The 24,302-nt window shown below is 37.2% G+C and overlaps 1 protein-coding gene across 13 annotated transcripts in view; it reads right to left on the bottom strand.

The window, feature by feature from the left end:
• Window positions 1-14,751: 14,751 nt before the first annotated feature.
• ets1 (v-ets avian erythroblastosis virus E26 oncogene homolog 1) overlaps window positions 14,752-24,302 on the bottom strand; it is a 52,808-nt gene continuing 43,257 nt past the window's right edge. For all 13 annotated transcript variants that reach the window (XM_084124833.1, XM_084124845.1, XM_084124838.1 and 10 more), the window contains 2 exons: window positions 19,113-19,231; window positions 14,752-17,637 (listed from right to left, as the gene is read on the bottom strand). In XM_084124833.1, the coding sequence (XP_083980959.1) occupies window positions 17,422-17,637; window positions 19,113-19,231 (335 nt within the window). In that variant the 3' untranslated portion in view covers window positions 14,752-17,421. The remainder of the gene's footprint in view (window positions 17,638-19,112; window positions 19,232-24,302) is intronic.

Below are 24,302 nucleotides of genomic sequence, written 5' to 3'. Positions count from 1 at the left end.
GAGCCACACGAGAAAACACTTTATCCGCGCCACTGATCGCAGCGGCAACGAGCACTTTGATCACTTGATTTAAAAAACACATATCAGTGACATGATGGGTTTTAACTTCATTCAGGAGATTTTGGGTAACTGCACAACTGACAGATGACTTTGAGCGCATCGCCAAAGGTTGACGGTGTGTGTGTGTGTGTAACCATAGCGACAAAACGACCAACTTTCGGATTTTGCACTTAAGCCTATAATTTCGTTTTTAAACATTTAATTATGTATTTAAAAGTTGCAGAATGGATTCATTTGGAGACTCCGAAATCGGCAGAGATAGGCAGGCATTTGCTTATGGGGCGCCGTTTGTAAAGCGGCTCACTCTGAAAATAACAGCAACATTTTGTCACATTTAGCTTCAAACTATGTTTAAAAAACTGGTATGAATTTTTGACGGTCACTTTTTAGCACATTTACAACAATATTTATCAACTTAGAGATATTTTAAATAGTTAAATATAAATATTAAATGTTACACCTAAATGTTAAATGTTAAATCTAAATGTTAAATCTAAATCTAAATGTTAAATCTAAATCTAAATGTTAAATCTAAATGTTAAATCTAAATCTAAATCTAAATGCTAAATCTAAATCTAAATGTTAAATCTAAATCTAAACCTAAATGTTAAATCTAAATGTTAAATCTAAATCTAAATGTTAAATCTAAATGTTAAATCTAAATGTTGATTCTAAATGTTAAATCTAAATCTAAATCTAAATGTTCAATCTAAATGTTTCGGGTGAAACTAAATATATAACTAATATGCAAATTCAAAATGCCGGTAACCGGAAGTGCCAAAATAAAAGCGCGAGGAGGTCAGTGTGTGTTTATAGCACGGTTTAGTGTCAAATAACGAATAAAAACCATTTCATCCGAGGAAATGGTCTCTTGGACATTGATTATCGTGATAATAACTACATAAAATAATAATCACGTTTGGAGAAACTGTATTTGTATATGATGACAGAGTGATGACATGACATTCAATCAAAGTGAGCCCCCTCGTGGCTGACTATTATAGCTACAGGTCATAAGTCCCGCACCTTTCATAAAAGTGACACTAGCCTACTCAAATACAGTTTCTCCAAACGTGTTGATTATTTTAGGTACTTATTACGATAATCCATGTCCAAGAGAGACCATTTCCTTGGATGAGATGGTTTTTATTCGTTATTTGACACTAAACCATGCTATAAACACACACTGACTTCCTCACGCTTTTATTTTGGCACTTCCGGTTACCGGCATTTTGAATTTGCATATTAGCTAAATATTTAGTTTCACCCGAAACATTTAGATTCAACATTTAGATTTAGATTTAGATTTAACATTTAGATTCAACATTTAGATTTAGATTTAACATTTAGATTTAGATTTAGATTTAACATTTAGATTTAGATTTAACATTTAGATTTAGATTTAACATTTAGATTTAGATTTAACATTTAGATTTAACATTTAGATTTAGCATTTAGATTTAGATTTAACATTTAGATTTAACATTTAGATTTAGATTTAGCATTTAGATTTAACATTTAACATTTAGGTTTAACATTTAATATTTAGATTTAACTATTTAAAATATCTCTAAGTTGACAAATATTGTTGTAAATGTGCTAAAAAGTGACCGTCAAAAATTCATACCAGTTTTTTAAACATTGTTTGAAGCTAAATGTGACAAAATGTTGCTGTTATTTTCAGAGTGAGCTACTTTACAAACGGCGCCCCATATTTGCTTAGATGAATTTGTGTCTTTGATGATGAATTTGTGTCTTTGATATCTCTCTCTCTCTGTGTGTGTGTGTGTGTGTGTGTGTTGTTTGATTACAGTATTGTATTTAAGATGGTGTTAGACTAAATAAATGGTCTTTTGCATTTGCATATCTCCGTTGTATTGACTAAACATTAGGCCTAATCCAAGTTTATAATTGTGTATCTTTAATTTGATGTTACGATTTCATCTACACATTAAGTATAATTTCAATTGGTTACATATTTCTCATTCTTTAGACAGTTGTTGGAGGAGCAAGATGGTGTTGGAGGTGTTTGATGTTTTGTCAGATGAACCAGTCAGTACCAGTCATGTCAGTCCTCAACAGTAGCCTACACAAAAGTTAAGGGAGTCTCAATCCTCTAATAGTGCAGTAACAGCCGTCATGCAATTGCTACACATAGTTGATCTCACCCAGTCTGCAAAAACATTTACAGTGAGCTCACAGTCACACACATGACATGGTCTGTCTCTATTGTTCTGCCTGTGTACTGTCTAATATGTATTGAATGTAATGTAAACTGCGGCTGAACCCTATGCTGCTGTTCTTGAATTCATACAAGTTATTGCTTAGCTTCAACACTAGTCTGTTTTTTTTTTTTTTTTTTCGGTCTCGACTTGGTCTCGGTCTTGGTCTCAACTTGGTCTTGGTCTTGTCTTGGTCTCGATACCCTCTGGTCTTGGTAGTGTCTTGGTCTCGGTTTAGGCGGTCTTGACTACAAGTCTACTATTTACTAACTATTAACTACAACTTTTGACTCCATAAACTCCTAACTACTGCTTATTAATAGTTTAGACCATAACCAAGCCTTGTATACTAAGCCTTGAATAAAAGTCCATGAATACTAAAACAAACCGAACATAATCTGTAAAAATGTATTTAAACGGTAGACATGGTTAGGAGAAGGTTTAGATGTAGGTTTCTAAGTTCCAATTTATATTAATGGTCTCTTTTGAACATTCTGTTGACTATAAATAATTTTGCAACTACATGTCATTGTAGAGTATTGGTCTCAGTAGAGTATTAGTAGACTGGATGGGTTGTGGATACACTGAAAAAAATGATTTGTTGAAATAAATTTTTTTTTTTAAATCGTAAGTGGTTGCATTCAATTGATTTGATCTACATTTAAACAAATGCATTAAGTTGAACTTAATCAATTTTAGTTCAACTTAATGCATTGGTTTAAATGTAGATAAAATCAATTGAATGCAACCACTTACGATAAAAAAAAAAAAGATTAACTTCAACGAATCATTTTTTTCAGTATAGAAGAACAAGTTGACATGTAGTTGTAGTAGCTAGTATGTGTATGACATGTAGAATGTTTCAGTGTCTATTCAAACATTCAAAAAAAGTTATGTTACGTGCTAATACCCATGTAAAGAGTGTTTGGGAAACTTTGTTGTCATAATTTTCGGAATTTCTCTTTGGTGAGGCTACTGGAAATGACACGGTTGACCCAGTATAGGGTGGTGTCTGTGGCACGGCGCCCATATTCTCTGATTCATATCACTGTTGTTTGTGCTCACTGTTTGAGAATCACTCCCATTTTCATTCATATTCCCATTCTTTTTTGGTTTATTCATGTCCCCGTGAGGACCAGTGGGATGTGCTAAGATGTAAATGTCTATGCGTTTGTTTACAGATGTGTTGGCTCATCTAGTGACTCCACTCTTTCTCACAGTTAATGGGCTTGTTCACGTCACTGCAGTGGAATAAGTTTACGGAGGTTCCCGACTGACTCCTCCAGAGCTGTGATCTGCTGTGCCAAATGCCAATTCCACTGTAGTATGAGTCAGTTCACGCACACACACTCCTGGAAGAAATGAATAAGGGATCTATCATGTGATTGGATCATATTGAGCCTTATATTGCAACACATGCTCATTGGAAAAACGTACCTGAGGCAACATTTTTGCAAAACAAGTGACGATGAGAGAGTTCAAAGACACAGACCCCAAGTCAAGACAAGTCACCTTTATCTATACAGCGCTTTTTACTATACAGATTGTTTCAAAGCAGCTTTACATTGATAACAGGAAAATAATGCAACACAGTTTGCTTCAGCTGTACAGCAGATCTAAGAAGAAAATAACATCTTTCCAGCTTAAGTAAGTTTAGTGACGGTTAATTTTTGTTGTAAAAAAGTTAATAATTTAGATCACTCCTTTCCTACCTGTTATACCCCAAAGAAATGATGTCAGTTTATTAAATACCCTCTCTAAAGGCATTTACATTTATGCATTTGGTGGACACTTTTATTTGAAGAAATATCAGAGAAATTTCTATCAGCTTATGCGTGTGATTTTTACTGGGAATCGAACCCATGATCTTGGCGCCATGCTCTACTGTTTGAGCTTCAGGAAAGCAAGCACGCACACACACACACACACACACACACATGCACGCACGTGCGCACACACACATACTGTTGATAATAGTTGATAAATAGTGTTTTAAAAATCATGTTCTCATGTTTACTTTTTTAATGTGTAAGAAGTATTAATTTTAAAGGTTTACTGTTTTACCTTTGTTTCATAGTTTGATTTATATTTAATTGTATTCAATCCAAAAAGTAAATTTGACCCCAAAATAACATCCGTACCCCGACGTACTGTACATAATACAAGGGTTAAATCCTGAAGCACAGAACTGCATGGGATCTCAGAGAGAATATATTTAATTCCAAGTTCAACTTTTATCAGTCTTATCTTTTTTTTTCCCTTTTATCAGTTTTTCTGTTAACTCGCCATCCCGAGCTAGACGTAATACCACTGAATGATGCAAGATCTCATCACATTATTTATGACTGTTTATAACGCCCTGACAACATCTTTGTCTTCTTTTAACAAAAATGCAGGCTCTTTAAACGAAATTGAATTAATCACATTCCTTTAAATGAGTGTGCTACCTCGTAAGATGGCTTTTGCGATATCAGCTTTGGAATAAGATGATGGTGGTTTTAGCCTAACAGAGAATCTGATGAGTGCATGAGAAGTAAGTTAAGATGATTCATTATGGAAAATGTCAAAGTGGCTAGTACTATTTTTCCTCCCTCATATCTTTATCTTGCTTTGCTCATGTTTTACTTGATGGGGCTGATTTTCTTTTGGTACTAGTCACTATTTGTGTGCATTTCTTTTCTATAAATAGCCAGATGTGGGCAGCTTAGGAGGAGAACATGATTTGAACTGCAAATTTGAGATGAGAACATAAATGTCAGCTTGCACCGCTATTCACTGCCCACCGCAACAGAAACTGGCAGTTCAGACCGCTAACATGCATACTGAGTAATATTAACATTACCATACCACAGATCTAATGAGATAAGTCATTTTGCTGGTTTAAAGTAAAAAAGCCTAAAATATCTTCCTTGCATGTCAAGTTAATGTATAAAGGAAGCTCGGTCAGCACACTGGTCAATAAATCAGATCAAGATCAATTGTTATGGCATAAGTGCTCAGGGTTTAACAGGAAGGAACCTCAAATAAGCTGACATATACCTAAACATATGCCTAAACATATACCTAAATATATGCCTAAACTGGACTAGCATTATTTCTATACACTACTTTTGATATGTAGCGCAACAGCTGATTGTGAAAGTAAAACACCATTGGTTTTCTCCATTAAATAAGTTGGTTCAACTTTATTTTGATGGTCCACTTTAGACATTCTACTAATTACAAGTAACAACTTGTCAACTAACTCTCATTAGAGTATTAGTACTGTTAGGTTTGAGTGGAATAAGTTGACATGTAGTTGCAAAGTTATTTATAGTCAGTTGAATGTCTGTTGAGGAGAATAAAAATAAAGTGTTAGCAGATATTAATCAGACAGTCTACTTATACTCTAATGACTGATAGTTGACAATTAGTTGCAAAGTCACTCGAATGTTATGACAACATGGGAGGTAAGTTAAGCAATAAAGGTAAAGGAGGTAAGTTACTCATAAAAGTAAGTTAAGCAATTTTCAACTTTTTTTTGTTATGCAAGATTACACTTTTTTTTTAAGCCAATTTAATGTAATTTAAGTTGAAATGACTTAAACATCCAAGATGATTGTACTTAAAAATTTAAGCCAGCAACTTTTTTTTTGTATGTTTCTTTGAATATATGTCATATATAGGCTATGGTATCTTATTTATAATTAATGATTTGTAGTCAATAGTTTTATATTGCATTGCCATTACTGATTAGATTACATCATTTGTACTGCTTCAATGTGTAGTTCATGATTTTGATAAAGTTACTTTTCTCCCTCTTTTAGATTTTCATATATATATATATATTATTTTGTTTTGCATGGAATCATGTGTTTTTATCTTTCTCTGAGAAGCTTGGTTAACAAATCTTTATTATTTTTTGTTTAACTGCTTATGAAGAAAATGGGTAAGAAGAATACTTATGAAAAAAAGTCTTCTGAAAAAGCTGCCAATGACTGTTGAGCTTTTTTGGCATTTTAAAAATTAAGTTTTTCTTTCTAAGACCTTCTTTCCATACAACTCACTGAAAAGGCACATTATAAAAGAGTTTAAAATTCTGTAGCGTAAAATTCACCTGCGGATTAACGTTTTTTGGGGGTTTTTTTTGCAGCGTTCTTTGTTTTGGAGGAATTGGATTCTTTCCCATTACCCTAGTAAACAGAAAGTAAACTGGGTTGTTAATCTTTTTGAGGGATGTTTATGTCCCCGTTTTTTCCACCACAAAAAAACCCCCCCAAAAAAACAAAACGAGTTGCTTTTCCAGATGCCAGCATCCAATCATCACAGAAGCTCTTGAAGGAAAACATGGAGCCACTGGTAATGGGAATCCATGCTGCTGCTCCATCTCTTGTGTGTTTGTTTTAGCCCACAGTCATCCACGAATCTAAGTTGTGAATATTTACGGTAAGTACCTGTTATTATTAGCCTTTGCAGCTGTTTATTTTCTCAGTACAGTTGAAAGTCATGCAGAGAAAAACTGCAAAAGCGACCACACATGAAAACTGCGTTTAATGGGTATTGAAGGGCAGTGAGACAATCGAGAGAGAGAGAGAGAGAGAGAGAGAGAGAGCTGACCTTGGCCTCAGTGGCTCTAGATGTCGTGGGAGAGCACGCTTACTGCAGTAGTTTGGTGGTCTAGCAGCCCTCCCTAAACCCTTTCAAAACCACTTCAAACATGTATATATGAGGCAGCGAGACTCATCTTCATCCAACTGCAGTATGAAGGCCCATCTTTATATGGCCTTGCAGTGTTTGCATTTTTTGACTGCACAAAAGTCAGTCATAGTTCCGGTGGAAGAGTGACCTCTGACCCGACGCATCACGTGTTGATGAACGCGGAAGCGCAGAGAATAGAGCAATACACCAGTCATGAATTAGAAGTCTAAAACGAGAATTTTTAAGGAGAAGTATCGTAGGAGCTTGAATTTGTTGCCCAGCCCTGTTTGTTTAGCCACGAGGGAGTCTTCTCTCACCTGAGCGTACGATACTCCTACAAGCCTACGTTATGCGTCGGGTCAGAGGTCACTGTTCCGCTGGAATTAGACTCGCGTACGGCCACTACTGGAAGCCAGTGATTACAGCATATAAAGTTATAAATATTGATAATTCTTTTACAAAAACGCATCGCTTCGCCTTTATAAACCCCCTGGAGTCGCATGGATTACTTTTATGATGGATGGATGCACTTTTTTGGGCTTCAAAAACTCACTTACTCCCGTTATAAAGCTTGGAAGAGCCAGGATACTTTTATAATATAACTCTGATTGTGTTTGGCTGAAAGAAGAAAGCCATATACACCTGGGATGGCTTGAGGGTGAGTAAATTATGGGATCAATTTAATTTGTGGGTGAACTATCCCTTTAATATGTCATTTATTCACTGTTATCCTCATACCGTTGAATCATTCATAAGGCCACGTAGCGTTTACATATGAATTTCCCACCAAGAAGCCTTTTCCCACAGTACTTACCATGTTTCCCCCATATTGGACGGAACAGAGTCTGTGTTTGAATCATTCTAGGCCAAGTGTTACGTTTATCCAGATGCGTTTCCTATAAAACCTCTTAAACCTCATATTGGGATGAGAATCGGCGTTCGAGTCAGTACAAGCCCGGAGTCCATTAGGAGAATCCCAAGAACAGTTCTCCAGTGGGGGCCCTTGAAAAGTGGACCGTGCTGAAGGGAGGGGGCTCTCTCTGGAGAAACTGTGATTGGAAGCAGATGTTGGCCCGAGAAAGCCACGGAGGAGGTGGGGAGGTTTCGGAAAATTCTCAGGCCTGACTCTTCACTTTCTGGGCCCTGCCTCCGTCGGCCAATCGGAGGACGTCAGCGGATCATTTGAAGGGTGTTAGGAGCGTCCCGATTGGACGAGAGGCCAACCGTGGGCGCAGGGAGCAGATGTCCTGGGAAAGGCGTGCAAACTCCCAAACGAAGCGCAGTAAAAGAGAAGTGAAAACATTCAAACCTACAACTGGACATGCAGCAGATTCTGTTCTCAGCCAGCTGCGCTTACATACACACACTTGTGCAAACATGTGCCTGGAATCACACACTGCGGCCAGCAGAAATGGACTCGGACGTATAAATCTGGATCAGAGGTGAAAAAGAGGATTCGATGACAACATAAGCACATTTTTTCTCGCAAATACCAAATATTACATTATTGATGTGGGTTTTGCAGGTGCAGCCACTTGCCTTTTTATTACAATACCAGCATAATAAATGCATTCAGTGCACTTCATCACGAGCGCTGACATGATTCGAGCTTTTAGCACAGAAATGTCAGGTGTTGAACGCGGTGGAGATCTTCCGCTGACCCCTCCGTATACCTTTTCGGCCCCTGTCGGCTTTCCCCCAACAAACACACTCACTTTTCATTGTACCTGTCTACTGGTTTAGAAGCTGTCATGCCTTCTGAAACAAAAATCAATCAGCATTCCTGATGGAAAGTCCACATTACCATCAGAAGACATCTCCATTTCCCGTCTCGAATGGCAGGTCCTCAGCTTTTGGCCCCTCATGAATACCCGACGGCCCCGGCGAGGGTGCTTTCATCTGGGCAGGGACACGAGGAGGTTGTGGAGGTGTCTTTGTGAGTCGGTAGCACATTACGGGAGACCTGGACTAGGACAAGAGTAATAAAAATGCAAATTGCAGGCAAAGCTTGTGCGGCCCAAGCCCCGACCCCCCTACACACTCATAATACACTCCCCACCTGTGGCTAAATCTGGGTCAGGACGTCTTCACTCAGATGCAGACACTGAGAAGTGAGAGAGAGAATGTATGACGCCGCATGAATGAAATGACATTTATAAGGGTCTTTGATGTTTCCTATTGAATCATATTTAACAGTAAAAACAAATTGGGTTCACATGAGTAGAATAACCCATGAATACCCAGAGTTTTTTTCTTTTGTTTTGGTTTTATTTGTTTGTATGTATTTGATTTGTACCAGGGATGTATTAATTAGATTCAGTGGCATTTTTGTATTAAAAAAATAAATAAATGAATGAATAAATAACTTTGTCAGTACAAATTGGGGTTATGACAGTAAAATTAAAGTATTTATTATGAACATATATGAATGCACATTTATTTAGTTTTATATTTATTTAGTTTATTTTATTTATAGCAGAGATGTCTTAATTAGATTAATTTGCATATTTAAATTATATATTTGCATATAATGATGATAAATGCATAAATAAATATATTTTTTAGCTTGAATTTATTTTGTTTTATATTTTATTTATTTATTTATTTTCTACCAGAGAGGTCTTAATTAAAATCATATGTATATTTGTAAACACGAATGAATGAATGAATGAATGAATTAATGAATGGTTTATTTACCAGACATTTCTTGATTAGAATAATTTGTACTTTGTTCATTTGTTGTAAGATATGCAAACATTGATATATTAAGGTGTTTTGCTCATCTGTCATTTTAGCGTCGTCCACTTGTGATCCAATCGACCAAAACGCATCTTAATACCAGGTGTAAACAGGGCCTAAATTGCTAGGTGCAACTGTAGATAGTTTTTTAACACACGAATGAATGAAATTACATTTGTTATTATTCATTATTGTTTCCTATTTAAACGTTAAGTACAAAGTTCACAACAGAATAACTAGTACATTTATTGTGAGTAGATCAACCCAGTAATGCATAGATACTTCCAATGTTTTATTAAAATAGTCTGCTATTTAAATATTTGATGTTAAATCAAGCACCTTTATACATCGGCTTACAGTAAATGGATTAAAATAAAGATAATAATTTGCAAACAGATCATGAGTCATCGCAGAAACCATGAGAATAGAGATAGATCAGACACTGATAGTCCAATAGGCTCAGTTATGAGGCTGTAATGAATTCCCAAGACAGTGTTACTGATCCCTGGTAATATTGACCCGGACCAGATTCGACCGTTCAGGACAATGAGCCCAGAATAGAAGACAGTGTTATGAAGAGGACATTGGGGAACCAGGAACGGGCTCGTATTTCACAAGCTCTGGCGTAATGGAACCACTGAGAGGAGCTTAACATGCGTCATGAGGGCCATCTCTCTCTCCAACTCCTCACGGGGATACATGGCGCTTTTGCGAGCTAATTTAGCTTTTGGAGCACAGCTAGCCTCACAACGCCACTGACGGGACCAGGCGCTTCTGATATGAAAATCATGCAGCCGTTCGGTCAGATGATATTCAATATACGATAACGTTTTCTGATGTTAAAGTAATTGACAAAGAACCACCAACACAGAATGATTACATGGCGTTATAAACGTTACAATACGATTCACATATTAATTTAGATGCCTTTATGCAGTGCATTTATCCTGACCAGTTCGTAAGACGTAAATAAACTTAAGTAAAATGGATGTAAACAGAGATCTTATTATAAAGGGGCTCTGGTAAACGTATGCATCACGGCACTGCACAATGCATGCAAGGTATTTCTGAATCTGATTGAGAAGATTGTCGTATTTAAGCATGTACAGTAGATTGGATAATTTCAGGTCTACACCACCTCTTTCAAACCGATCAAAATTTCATTCAGATCAAGCTATATTGGATGTGTTAAGATGTTTACATGAAGGCTTTTCAATCTTGTTGAGCCATCAATCCAGTTATAAACGGATTATTTGGGATGCATGCATGGGTAACACTTTATTTTGATAGTCCACTTTAGACATTCTACTAACTCTAAATAACTTTGCAACTGTGTCAATTTATTCTAATAACCCTAACCTGTCAGTCTACTAATAGTCTAATGAGAGATAGTTGACATGTAGCTGCAAAGTTACCGTATGGTCACACTTTAGATTAGTGTTAGTTAGTCCAATTCTCACTATTAACTACAACTTTTGCCTCAATAAACTCCTAATGACTGCTTAAAGATAGTTAGTAAAGAAGTTGTTAAGTTTTGGTATTGGTCAGGATTAAGGGATGTAGAATATGATCATGCATTATAAGACATTAATATGTGCTAATAAACAGCCAATTTCCTAGCAATATGCATGCTAATAGGCAACTAGTTAATAGTAAAAATTGGACCCTATAATGTGTTGGTGGACTATTGAAATAAAGTGGAATCACATAAACACTTAAAGTGTACTTTGGGTGTTTTCCTTCCACTGGTCTGAATGAAGAGAAGTTGTGAAAGCAAAATTTACCAATGTAAGAAAAAAGTGGTTTGTCTCTACTTTTGTCTGTACTTCATTCTTTTAATATCTTGTCATGTCCACAACTGACCACACAAAAGTGCACAAATGTTCAAGGTCTGTGTTATAGACATCATTCAGCACTAGGTTCACGTTTGCAGGTGGTTCCTCTCTCACCTTCACCTTTATCTACTTCGGATCCGCACGCAACCGTGATCACACACGTCGCCAAACACACACCAGCACAATTGTTCATAATGAATCTGATCTTGCTAAAATAAACTCCTTCAGTAGTTACCCGAAATATGCATATAATTATAAATATGGCGTGAAGTTGATGAGGAAGATCTGCATGAGAGTGTTTGGGAAGCAGATCTCTGTTTTTTTTTTTTTTTTTGCACTATGCAGTAGAAAAATGTTGAAAATGGTTGTCAGGTTACACAAACACTGTGTGTCTGTGGGTTTGAAGGCACCTACAGTTGGGGATTTCAAAGGGGTAATTTTCATATCTGACTGAGGTAATTTTCCATTACGGTTAAGTGAAAAAAAAAAAGAAAGAAAGGCAGAGAAAGATAGACCAAAAAAAAAAAAAAAAAATCTTTGCAAGTGCAAAAGTGTTATAAGTGGTGAAGTTAGGTGATGCCCTATGCCTGCATGCTGTTGAAGAATTTCTGTATCTTTCTAGTGCACACACACATACTCACGCACACACACACACACACACACACACACACACTCACACACGGGAGATTTTGAACATGGAGTGTGTGGAGTGTGTGGAGTTTGAACACAAATATTTATGCTAAAGTCTATGGCTGGCCTCAGCTGTCTCCTGTATCCTACCATCAGATTAGAAGCAGACAAACAAGTCACAATGTCACCTGAAATGCATCAAAAAGTCAAAATAATAGCGAGTTAAAAAAAACTCCACACAGCATCAGCAGAACCAAACAGAATCTGAAAAATAAGGACTATTTGGTTTCACTTTATTTTGATGGTCCCTGTAACACATTCTGTTGACTATAAGTAACGTTGCACCTACATGTCTATTAACTCTCATTAGAGTATTAGTAGACTGTTATTTTAGGGTTCGGGTTAGTAGAATAAGTTGACATGTAGTTGCAAAGTTACTTATAGTTAGTAGAATGTCTAAAGTGGGCCATCGAAATAAAGTGTTACCCCCAAAATGAGTTTTTTTTTTCAGTCAGAAATATCCACTTCAGCAGCACTTACATACACCAGGCTTTACAATTATATGTGACCCTGGACCACAAAACCAGTCACATGGGTCAATTTTCTGAAATTGAGATGTATACATCATCTGGAAGCTGAATAAATAAGCTTTCCATTGATGTATGGTTTGTTAGGATAGGACAATATTTGGCCGAGATACAACTATTCTGGAATCTGGAATCTGTGGGAGCAAAAAAATCGAAACATTGAGAAAATGGCCTTTAAAGTTGTTCATTTATGTTGGCGATTGTGCTGCATTCACTCACAAAAATAAATGTTTTATATATTTACGGTAGGAAATTTACAAAATATCTTCATGGAACATGATCTTTACTTAATATCTTAATGATTTTTGGTATAAAATAAAAATCAATATTTTGGACCCATACAATATATTGTTGGCTATTGCCACAAATAAACCCGTGCGACTTGCGACTGGTTTTGTGATCCAGTGTCACATATAGTCTAAGGTTTTTACAGTGGGATTCACCTGATTTGTTATTCCTGAAAATATGGTAAATTATCACATATCTCGGTCCACACTTAGGGTTAGGTAACAGATCATAACCCTATTAGGTAACACTTTATTTTAGGGTGACAGTTACATGTTACTACATTTACTTACTATAGTAATAATAACCCTAAGTCAAACCCTAACCTTAACTCTATAGTAAGTACATGTATATATTTCATATTACCCAGTGCTTATTTGAGTAAGTACAATGTAACTACGTCACCTTAAAATAAAGTGTAATCTAATTGTCTTGTTTAATCAACTGGAAAAAGCATGTTTTTTTGTTGTCAAAAAGAGCCCTGGAGTAAAAATGTAACCTGCCAATGACCGTTTCATTTCCAAATGTCAAAGACAGAAACTACATCTACACAGAGTATACCGGAATACGACACATCTCCAAATAGAAAATGCTGAATATCTGACCACCATGACGGACTAAGAAAAGTCCTGACTAATTCTCAACTCAGAACATGGACATTTCCAGATCTCTGGTCTAGTGCACACAAAATAACTGTAAAAACTCTTCTTGACCTGTGCTCTGATTATGCACAAACCACTGACTCTTTCTTTCCACATAAGCGATAGTGCAAAGATTGTGGTGAATCCCCTGACATTTATGTGAACAATTCAAATTATAATCAGCATAATCAGTGAAAAGTTGAATGGAAACATTAGCATGCATTTCAAATGGTCTAGTTAGTATTTGGTTAGTTTATTTCGGTCACATGATGTACACACACAGCCCAGAATTTCTAATTTAAAAATTTCGAACAATGCAAAAAAAAAACTTTGACATAAAATGAAGAAATTTGGAAGAATATTAACCCTTGGCAATATTAACCCTTATTTATACAGTCAAGAAAGCTTCTTTGGATCTTAATGGAGAGGACAAACAATGATAAGAAGTGGCAGCCCTTGCCATTTGTAAGTTACTGTATACATTGTACCTTCTGAATGGACTGCCTGCTTTAATTATTACGTCAGGGGACTCTATTTAGGGTCTTCTTTGCACACACGATCAACCACAAATGAAGATAGTCCCTGTCCCCTTCCTCAGAAGAGCCCGTAGCTCATAAAAAAGCCCTGTATGACGGCTGAGATGCAGCATGCAAATCTTGAGTGTGAGAATCAAAGGTAACAGCCTGTCTTTCCGTGATGTGAAGGCTTTTGCTTGATGAACAACTGCAGCTTGTGGTGTGTAAGATGATTAGCAATGAAAGAAAGGAGCTGCTCATTTAACCAAAACTCATAATGAACAAAACCACAAATCTGCCACAAAGCCTGCAGAGCGCTGCAGAGAGAGAGAGAGAGAGAGAGAGAGAGAGAGAGAGAGAGAGAGAGAGAGAGAGAGAGAGAGAGAGAGAGAGAGAGAGAGAGAGAGATCAGCAAGGTGATAATCTGCATGCGTTAGCAACTTCATACCTGTGTTTGTGAGAGTTATCGGCTGATATGGGTGTCTTCCTTCGTGCTACTTTTGATTCAGCATTATTGCAAATAGATTCATTTTGGAATGAATAATGAAGCAGCACACGGATCATTTTCTCCACATATATTTTTAATAACATAACAATTTAAAGTACAATAAGAAATAGAAGCTACTGTATATAAAACTCTCCAGCAGAACATAATGATGGGCCAGCATCAGCCTTATCTATACAGAACTGTATAAGCAGACAGGTCTTTAAATTTCTTAAATTCAACTTTTTTTTTTCTTTTTTTTTTTTTAATATAAAAGAAAAAAAATCGCTACATTTTGTCCTGCGCTACCTTATTTTATTTTATTTTTTCCCCCACGAAAGCACCAGCTGTCTGCATCTCATATTTCAAAGTTTATAAAATATAAATTATTGAAAAATATCAAAATGTTTGTGAACTAAATACATTAAAATTCTCATTTAAAAAAAAAAAAAAAAAAAAAAAAAAAATACAGAAATATAAAATATACAAAATAAGGCAAAATTGTGGGGAAATAAAAACAACACTCAGTATGTATGCATCTGTCAAAAGTCTTGAGTTTCACACAAATGCATCACTTTTTACAATCAGGACAAAGACTGCATTATGATCTGAACATTATTAAAATTTGTTTCCATGGAACATGTCGCTGGCTTTCGGTGTGGTTTGAGAATATGTCAGGTAGCATCACTGTGGGCTTTGACAAAATCACGCTTTCTTCCGTCAGAACATGTTCTCTTGTTAATTCAGTGAGACTGTTAAGCTTGTTAAGGTGATGTACCACTTTTTGTTGTCGTTCATGGTAGGACGGTGTGTCTAAAACGAGCTTAAATTCTGAGCTCTGAGCTTGTGAATATGGTTTATTTTTCAATCTAGCAATTTTTATGAAATGTTATCTGTAAAAATAGACAATTCCAAATCTCCACCAATCAGGATGGGTAGCATCCGCCTCTGTAAACAGTACGATTTGTTTTCATAGAAGAACCTTCTTAACTTTGGCTTTTCCCACAAGGTCTTGTGTACGAGACGAGACCCTTCCCACACAGTGAAACAGTCGAAATGCTGCGCTGAAGACAGCATAAAATGATTCTACTTAGCCTTTTAAAGTACTGAAAATACTGGTACTTTGCATTTCAGTGTCAAGTTTGCACATTTGATGTGCAATTTCTCCAAATAACTACATTTAAAGTACACTGCAATGTAACTCTGGCTTAAGTCCCAACCAGCGATGACTAAAACAGTTCAATGACTATAATACTGCATTTAAATACCTTTAAAAACCATTACGAAACGCACTCCCATTTTCGATCTTGTGATATTTGGTAGCCATTTGTAGCACACGCAATCATCTTTAAAGCTGCCGAGAGTATCAGCATGATCTGGTGGTCCTCCTATCTTAGCATTATATCAGCCACTACCAGTAATAGACACTTTCACAAACCATCTGGAAAATGAAACACCACCCCAAAAGATCTTTCGTTGCCGCTGCAAAATCCATCTCACGTACTTTGACAATCCAGATGCATGCTGAGGTGTGCACTCGTTTTCAACATGGCTAAAGCGCACAAGACCGTTCTCAAGGTTAAAACACCTCACATGGCGCGTTCTCAAACGTCTTGGGTTTATGGCTTTCGGTTCAGTCTAGCACTGCCAGCAAACCGTTTGATAGCGAAGAGGCCCGGTTGAATGACGTTTCAGTTTCCGACGCATGTTTCAGTTTACCTCGAGAAAACACAGTAAGTTCATGAACACGGTGTGCTATATTAAGGCAAGACTTTATGAAAAATGATTCACGTACAAACAAAGCCAAGGCAAGAACTGTTTGAAATGTCTTTTGTCCTAATACAAGTGATGAAGCGACACCAGCGGTGTCATAAACGCACACTCTTTCTCACCACAAACGTGTGCGTGTGCTGCGACTGTCACCGTTGAGAAGCCAACGGCCGCTTTCATATGCGTCTCTCAGTTTGACTGAGGTGCGTCTCTTTCAACTGAAAAGGGCGAGACTCTGGTATATCTATTTTGATCTGGTGATCAAAAACAGCATTTTCAGCTATGGACACTGTGGTAAGTGCAACCCATATAACCGAACGTGACCTTAAAAGAAGCAGAGAGAATATCTAAGCACAGTTTCACTTCAATAAACCTTCATCTTCTGCATATGAAAATGTACAAAAAAAACAAAACGGTGCAATCTCTGTCCGGACAGCATCTCAATACGATTGGTCTCTCCACAAATTAATACTGACGCATTAGAAACAATAAAACAAAAAATGAAAACATTTTGGTCCGGCTGAGAACTCACTTCCTCCTGGTGGGTAAGCAAGGAGACAGAAACAGTAAGTAACTTAATTGTAAATATTTCTGCGATATTCCTCTTGTCTCTAATTTTGGCAATGCGTTTAATAACAGGAGCATTCAGTCCAAGAAATGTCCATCTCTTTGTCTTCTGTTCCTTCCCGGTGTTTGTGCTACTGGGACAAAACGGCAGTTCTACCTGAACTTAGAGTTTTCCCTTCCCCGCAGAACTATAAACAATATAGACGCACAAAGTCTACAAATTCTAAACTTTGGTAAATGTTTTGATGCTTCCTTTTTTGTCCCGTATGAGCTCAAAACAAGACTGGACCACGACTAAGTGTTAAGATGGAATGTGATTGGACCCGAAAATGGACGACCCGTTTTTTTTCTTTTCTTTCCAGGGTCTGTAAAGGACTTGTTCAGCCTCCCCCCCGCCCCTTTCCAAACTTTACTCATCCGTGTCAGGCTTGACATCTAACATGGTGTGGAGCTCTTCGGGAGTGTATCCCAGTAGGCTTTTCAAGTCACACACGAAGCGGTAGACATAGCGCTTGCCGGACGTCTTGTGGATGATGTTTTTGTCATAGTAGTAGCGTAGACCACGACTCAACTTCTCGTAATTCATCTTGGGCTTGTTTTTCCTCTTGCCCCATCTACGTGCCACCTAGAGGTCAAGGAGACACGGGTCAGGATCAGGAACCCACAGAATAATCATTTGCTTGCTCATGAGATTCTATAGTGTGTGCAACCCTGCAGTGGTGGTATAGTGATTGCATCAGATACACTAGAGATCTCAACTGATAAATGGCACTGTGAGGTTAGTCTCTGAAGAACAACAGTCCAAAACACACTTACATATTTAATATATGCATTTACTTAACTAGCTACAACTTTTTTGGTTCTGTGTTTTGGTAATATAAGCATAACATAAACTCTCGGAATAGTTTTAGCAAGCTATTGAATGTGGCCATGTTAATGTATTTGGTCTTGGTGGAATAGACCTGCTACGCTGCTGCTGTTTATTATTGCTATGCACTCGCTACTGCTTATAAATACACAGACACGCTGCTGTGAGCATGTAAGATATGCTGCTGCTGCATGAATACACACATAAATCCTGTAGCAGATCTAGGCAGGTGGAGCTGGGGAGGTGGAGGAGTTCAGAGGAACTCTGTGATAGCACACTGTAGGACTGACTTACAGCAAACACTAAATCAAACTATTTAAATGTTGAGCAAGCGATCTCATTGGCTGCAGGATCAGCAGAGGCCAATCAGCTTGTGCCGTGTAGTAATGAAGTGATTGCTTGCAGACAGCATGTAAAGGATCTATCAGCCTGCGCCCTCTAGAGTTTCATGAGTGAACTAGATATTTCAACTAACTAATTCTATTAATATATTTAGTATCATTGAGATATTATTATAGTTCTTATTCATATTTTGAAAGAGATTCAAAATATATCTATCTATATCTATATCTATATCTATATCTATATCTATATCTATATATCTATCTATATATCTATCTATCTATCTATCTATCTCTCTCTCTCTCTCTCTCTCTCTCTCTCTCTCTCTCTCTCTCTCTCTCTCTCTCTCTCTCTCTCTCTCTCTCTCTCTCTCTCTCTCTCTCTCTCTCTCTCTCTCTCTCTCTCTCTCTATATATATATATATATAGATATAGATATAGATATAGATATAGATCTATCTATCTATCTATCTATCTATCTATCTATCTATCTATCTATTTTTTTTTTTTAATGAGATTCAAAATATGAATAAGAACTATAATTCTATATATTATTTTAGTTTAGGTAATTTTTGTAGTTTGTCAATTTTTTTAAGTTTTATTTTTTAAATATGTCAATATAGTTTTTAGTCATCATTAAACTAAATGGAAATGTGAATTGCACTGCAGACAAGCTGAAATAAGTTATGTTTTTTTTGTTTTTTTCAGTTAATGTTTTTTTTTAATGGTTTTAGTTTTAGGTTCAGTTAACTATAATAGCCTGGCATAGCCCTATAAAAAAAAAAAATAAAAAAAAAAGTTACCTTTAATCTGAGCAAAGCTTTAAAAAAAAAAAAATCTCCCCTTTATTTTTATTTTGTTTGACAGAGCATGTTGACTATAACCCCTCACCTCATCAGGGTCGGAAAGCTTGAACTCCCAGCCGTCTCCAGTCCAGCTGATGAAGGACTGGCAGGATTTGTCCGTCAAGAGCTCCAACAGAAACTGCCAGAGTTGGATGGGTCCGCTGCCTGAATAGACACACACCACAACGACTTAATACAGTCCTATGGAGGATGTTCACAACAAAATGCCCATTGATCTCAAGTACCATATACAGTATGCATCAGATGTCAAAGTACCATATGATCACCATTCTAGACTCTTCAGTTCTACTGCATTAAGTATAAAAGAAATGTTATATTTCAAATCACGGTCCAAACAGAGTTTCACATGCCTTTAGCTTTATGTCACGCTGCACGAAAACAGAGACCAGCGTGACACAATGGAGTATTGACTGGCTACTGCACCAGACCGCATGTCCTACTCGAGTTTGGGCTTTTTATGTGAATTCCAAACCACTGACATCATTTGGATTTGCCCCAAGGCTACATATCTGGTGGATAAATGTGTTTGATCACGCAAACCATGATGTATATGTCTGCATGTCGCCCGGGTGCATTTGAAAGCACACATGTGTGTGATGTCTACATGTGTGTGAACGGCTGTGTGGGTGTGAGAGAGAGAAGCCCTTGGCGGCCATCTGCAAAACGAGAGGTTTTTCTCACAAGCTTTAAGATTGCATTCGCCCCAAACTGCGATGGGGTCAACTTTAAAGACTTTAGCCTTTCTGCACGGTGACATATTTAAGGAGACATTTGAAATATTGCAACTGTATGCATCTTAATGCATTTAATTGTGAGAAGCTGGAAGGGACTAGCGTGAAGGGTTTATGTGGTCGTGTTGACCTATTGAGCGAGATCTATCCTGCAAGATCTTCACAGTGTGTAGGCAGCAGCGGAGCAGCTCGTGTACCCGTCTAGATTAGTTTTGGCTTTTCTTCATCTTGTGGTTTGTGCACATTAAAATGAACCGTCACTTCATATCACACCTGCTGCAAAACAACAGTGAAGAGAAGAGAGAGTCTAATCTCCTGTGAACATCAAGTCCTGCACTATATATTAGCACCAGATTTTGACATTTATCAGCAGGCTATCAATATTGGATATTTAATTGTGCATGCATACATTCAGATCACCTCCGACATCATCTCAAAGCAAATCTCAACATGAATATACTTTTTTCATACTTTAGAACACTAAATGCACTAGTAGCATTTACAATTATTTTATTTTTCAATTATTTAAACAGAGTATAGGATTTTAATCTCATTAATTTATCAGTTTTCGGCAATTATTATCATTGAGCAGAATTTTTTCAACTGGTACATCCCCTGATTTCAATGCATCCTTTCTTTGTAAATTAGGCTTATTTTGCAAAAGTTTACACACAATTAATGTCACATGTTTACCGGCGTAATTCTTTTGGTGAACTGGGCGGTAAATCAAAACAACGCACATGCAAAATAAGTGGTGATAACAGCAGGCACAACTCATTCTTAGTGAATTCCCCACTGCATGTTACATCCGGCTAAAAATATCCTTGCCGATAATGCAATAAAACACTAATGCAATTCTGAAACAGATTCTCTCATCAACAATTCAACAGTTCATTCTAACCCTCTCCCTCTCTGTCTGCCTGCCTCTCTTTGTCTGCTAAACATATGAATCCACAAAATCACTCATCTGGATCAATGCAGTAATCTGTTTATGTAGGTAAATGCATTAAAACACATTCCATAAGCACAGCTACTGTAACACACCCTCATTAGACCCAAAGGAGCCGGGAATGGAAAGCAATCGGTCTGTCCTCTACATGCCTAAACCAAACCCTCAGACTGACAGAAATCCAGCGCTGACTTTCAACAAAGCTTTGAAAGTACATTAAGGCCACTTTGCCCGAAGTGAGAGCATGATTACAAGCAAAGGCAAGGATTTCATGAAGTTGATCTGGGAAAACAACTTGGATCTAAAGCATTGGGCTTAAAGGGATAGTTCACACTAAAATAAATATGTGTGGGTGAATAATCATGTCGTTGAAAATATGTATGACTTTCTGTCTTTCATCGAACACAAAATGAGATGTTTAGCAGAATGTTCGCGCTGCACTTTTTCATTCAATAAAAGTGACTAGTGAGCTCCAAAGCACCATACAAGTAGCAAAACACGGACAGCACTTTGTTAACATTATGTAACTGCATTAGTTAACAAGAACTAACATTGCAAAAGTATCTTAGTTAATGCAAATTTCAACATTAATAATGCATTATTAAAAACAAAGGTTGCATCTGTTAATATTTAATGGAACGGAACTAACATGTACTAACAATCAACAGTCGTGTTTTTACTAACATTAACAATGATTAATAAGCACTGTAACAAATGTATTGCTCATAGTTAGTTAAAGCAATAACTAAGGTTAACTAATGAAACCTTATTGTGCCGAAGAAATTGTCAGTGATGCAAAATTTAATTGGTTCTTTAGAGTCTTAAAACCATAATTCTGGTCTATTTTTCCACACAAAGCTATCATATTGTTTTAGAAGAACTGAAATAGAGTCTGTAGTAATAAAATACTTTTATGGCACTTTTGTGGTGCATTTTCTGTCATTTTTGGAGTTTGACCACCCCAGTCTCCACTTCAAAAAACAGGGTGAACGTTCTGCTAAAGATCCTTCGCTGGTCAATGAGTAAATGATGACAAAGTTTTCATTTTGGGGGGGTGAACTTTGCCTTTAATGTGTGCGTGTCTGTACGAGGAAGCCGCCCTATAAAGTTAAAAATCAGCCGTCGCTGAAGAAAGTGTTGCGGTGCTGTGGTTGTGTTGCTCTCCTCACAGATCTGATGGATTTGTACTTGCATACGTGATTAATGATGACAAACACGAAAACCTCAGAGCTCTGCGAGCAAATGGATAATTTGTCACTAGCCGGCTTTATCTACCTCATCTCTGAAGCCTGTTTTGTTGACACTGCGGGTAACACTAGTGAAAACAGGTAGTTCATATATATATATATATATATATATATATATATATATATATATATATATATATATATATATATATATATATATATATATATATATATATATTAGGGATGTCCCGATCAGGTTTTTTTGCCCTCGAGTCCGAGTCATTTGATTTTGAGTATCTGCCGATACCGAGTCCCGATCCGATACTTAATACATAAAAAAAGAATAAAGAAGAGCGAAAAAACAGATCCAGGATGTTCCTTATTTTTTATTTAATTCACCTTATTTTAACATTCAACAACTCTGTTAACAAACAGAGCACTTCTGTGAGGTAGCTTGAACAATCAAGTAATACATAAATTCTTCACTTTTGGACTTTAGTGCAACAGTAAATATAAAAAAAGTCTAATATATAAACAAATAGCACCTCAACTTAAAATACCCGGCAGGCATGTAAACAAATAAAAAATAAAAGTGCTACAGTGTTTGCAAAGCCAGTAATGTGCTTTTAGGAACTGCACTCCTAACTCTTACGCCGGTTTCACACTGCACTGTTAGCAGAGCGTGCAGTGCGTATTTTTTTCGCCGCCCATGTTAACAGATTAAACCAGGCTTTAGAGCATTCACACCGCACGCAGAGGCGGCGCGGCAGTGCGTAGCAGAGCAGAAGTGCCGCGATCGTTTCGGCGCCGAGTCTATTTTTGCTGCGCCGCTTTTGCTGAATTAAAGTGACAATACATTGATCATGGCCATAATACACCGCAGTTTTATCCAAAAAGTGCATTGATGATATCTATTGTGTTTTAAACAGTCAATCAAATGACCAACAGCAATTTAAAAAGAAAACAAATGTCCAAAAACAAACTTGTTGCCAGAACAATAAAAACAAAGATGAACCAAAAGTTATATGAAATTATTAATAAAATAAGCTTCTTGACAAGTCTTTTCTCTTAAATGTATTTGAAAACGAAAAAAAGCAATGCCAACTTATCCATTATAGAGTACTCTGTCTGTAGCCTACACAACCCGCGGTTCAGCCGCGCGTGACAAACGCTGCCAGTGTGAAAGCAAAACGCGCGTGTCCTGCTCCTGCTCACCATACGCACTGCTCCTGCGCTGGTTACGCTCTGCTAACGCGTGCAGTGTGAAACCGGCGTAACTCTGTGCCACCGCATAACTATAGATGTGTTAAAAAATAATGAGAATATATATACATATATATCCGAGTCCTGATCGGGAGGTAACGTCCGATTCCGATCGAGTCTGAAAACACGTGATCGGGCCCGATTTCCGATCACGTGATCGGATCGGGACATCCCTAATATATATATATATATATATATATATATATATATATATATATATATTTTTTTTTTATACAGTGAGGAAAATAAGTATTTGAACACCCTGCTATTTTGCAAGTTCTCCCACTTGGAAATCATGGAGGGGTCTGAAATTGTCATCGTAGGTGCATGTCCACTGTGAGAGACATAATCTAAAAAAAAAAATCCAGAAATCACAATATATGATTTTTTAACTATTTATTTGTATGATACAGCTGCAAATAAGTATTTGAACACCTGTCTATCAGCTAGAATTCTGACCCTCAAAGACCTGTTAGTCTGCCTTTAAAATGTCCACCTCCACTCCATTTATTATCCTAAATTAGATGCAGCTGTTTGAGGTCGTTAGCTGCATAAAGACACCTGTCCACCCCATACAATCAGTAAGAATCCAACTACTAACATGGCCAAGACCAAAGAGCTGTCCAAAGACACTAGAGACAAAATTGTACACCTCCACAAGGCTGGAAAGGGCTACGGGGAAATTGCCAAGCAGCTTGGTGAAAAAAGGTCCACTGTTGGAGCAATCATTAGAAAATGGAAGAAGCTAAACATGACTGTCAATCTCCCTCGGACTGGGGCTCCATGCAAGATCTCACCTCGTGGGGTCTCAATGATCCTAAGAAAGGTGAGAAATCAGCCCAGAACTACACGGGAGGAGCTGGTCAATGACCTGAAAAGAGCTGGGACCACCGTTTCCAAGGTTACTGTTGGTAATACACTAAGACGTCATGGTTTGAAATCATGCATGGCACGGAAGGTTCCCCTGCTTAAACCAGCACATGTCAAGGCCCGTCTTAAGTTTGCCAATGACCATTTGGATGATCCAGAGGAGTCATGGGAGAAAGTCATGTGGTCAGATGAGACCAAAATAGAACTTTTTGGTC

This window comes from Abramis brama (assembly GCF_963993115.1).
Source record: "Abramis brama genome assembly, chromosome: 9".
NCBI lineage: Eukaryota > Metazoa > Chordata > Actinopteri > Cypriniformes > Leuciscidae > Abramis > Abramis brama.
The sequence above is the reverse complement of the archived record's forward strand: the minus strand, read 5'-3'. Positions and strand labels throughout refer to the sequence as shown.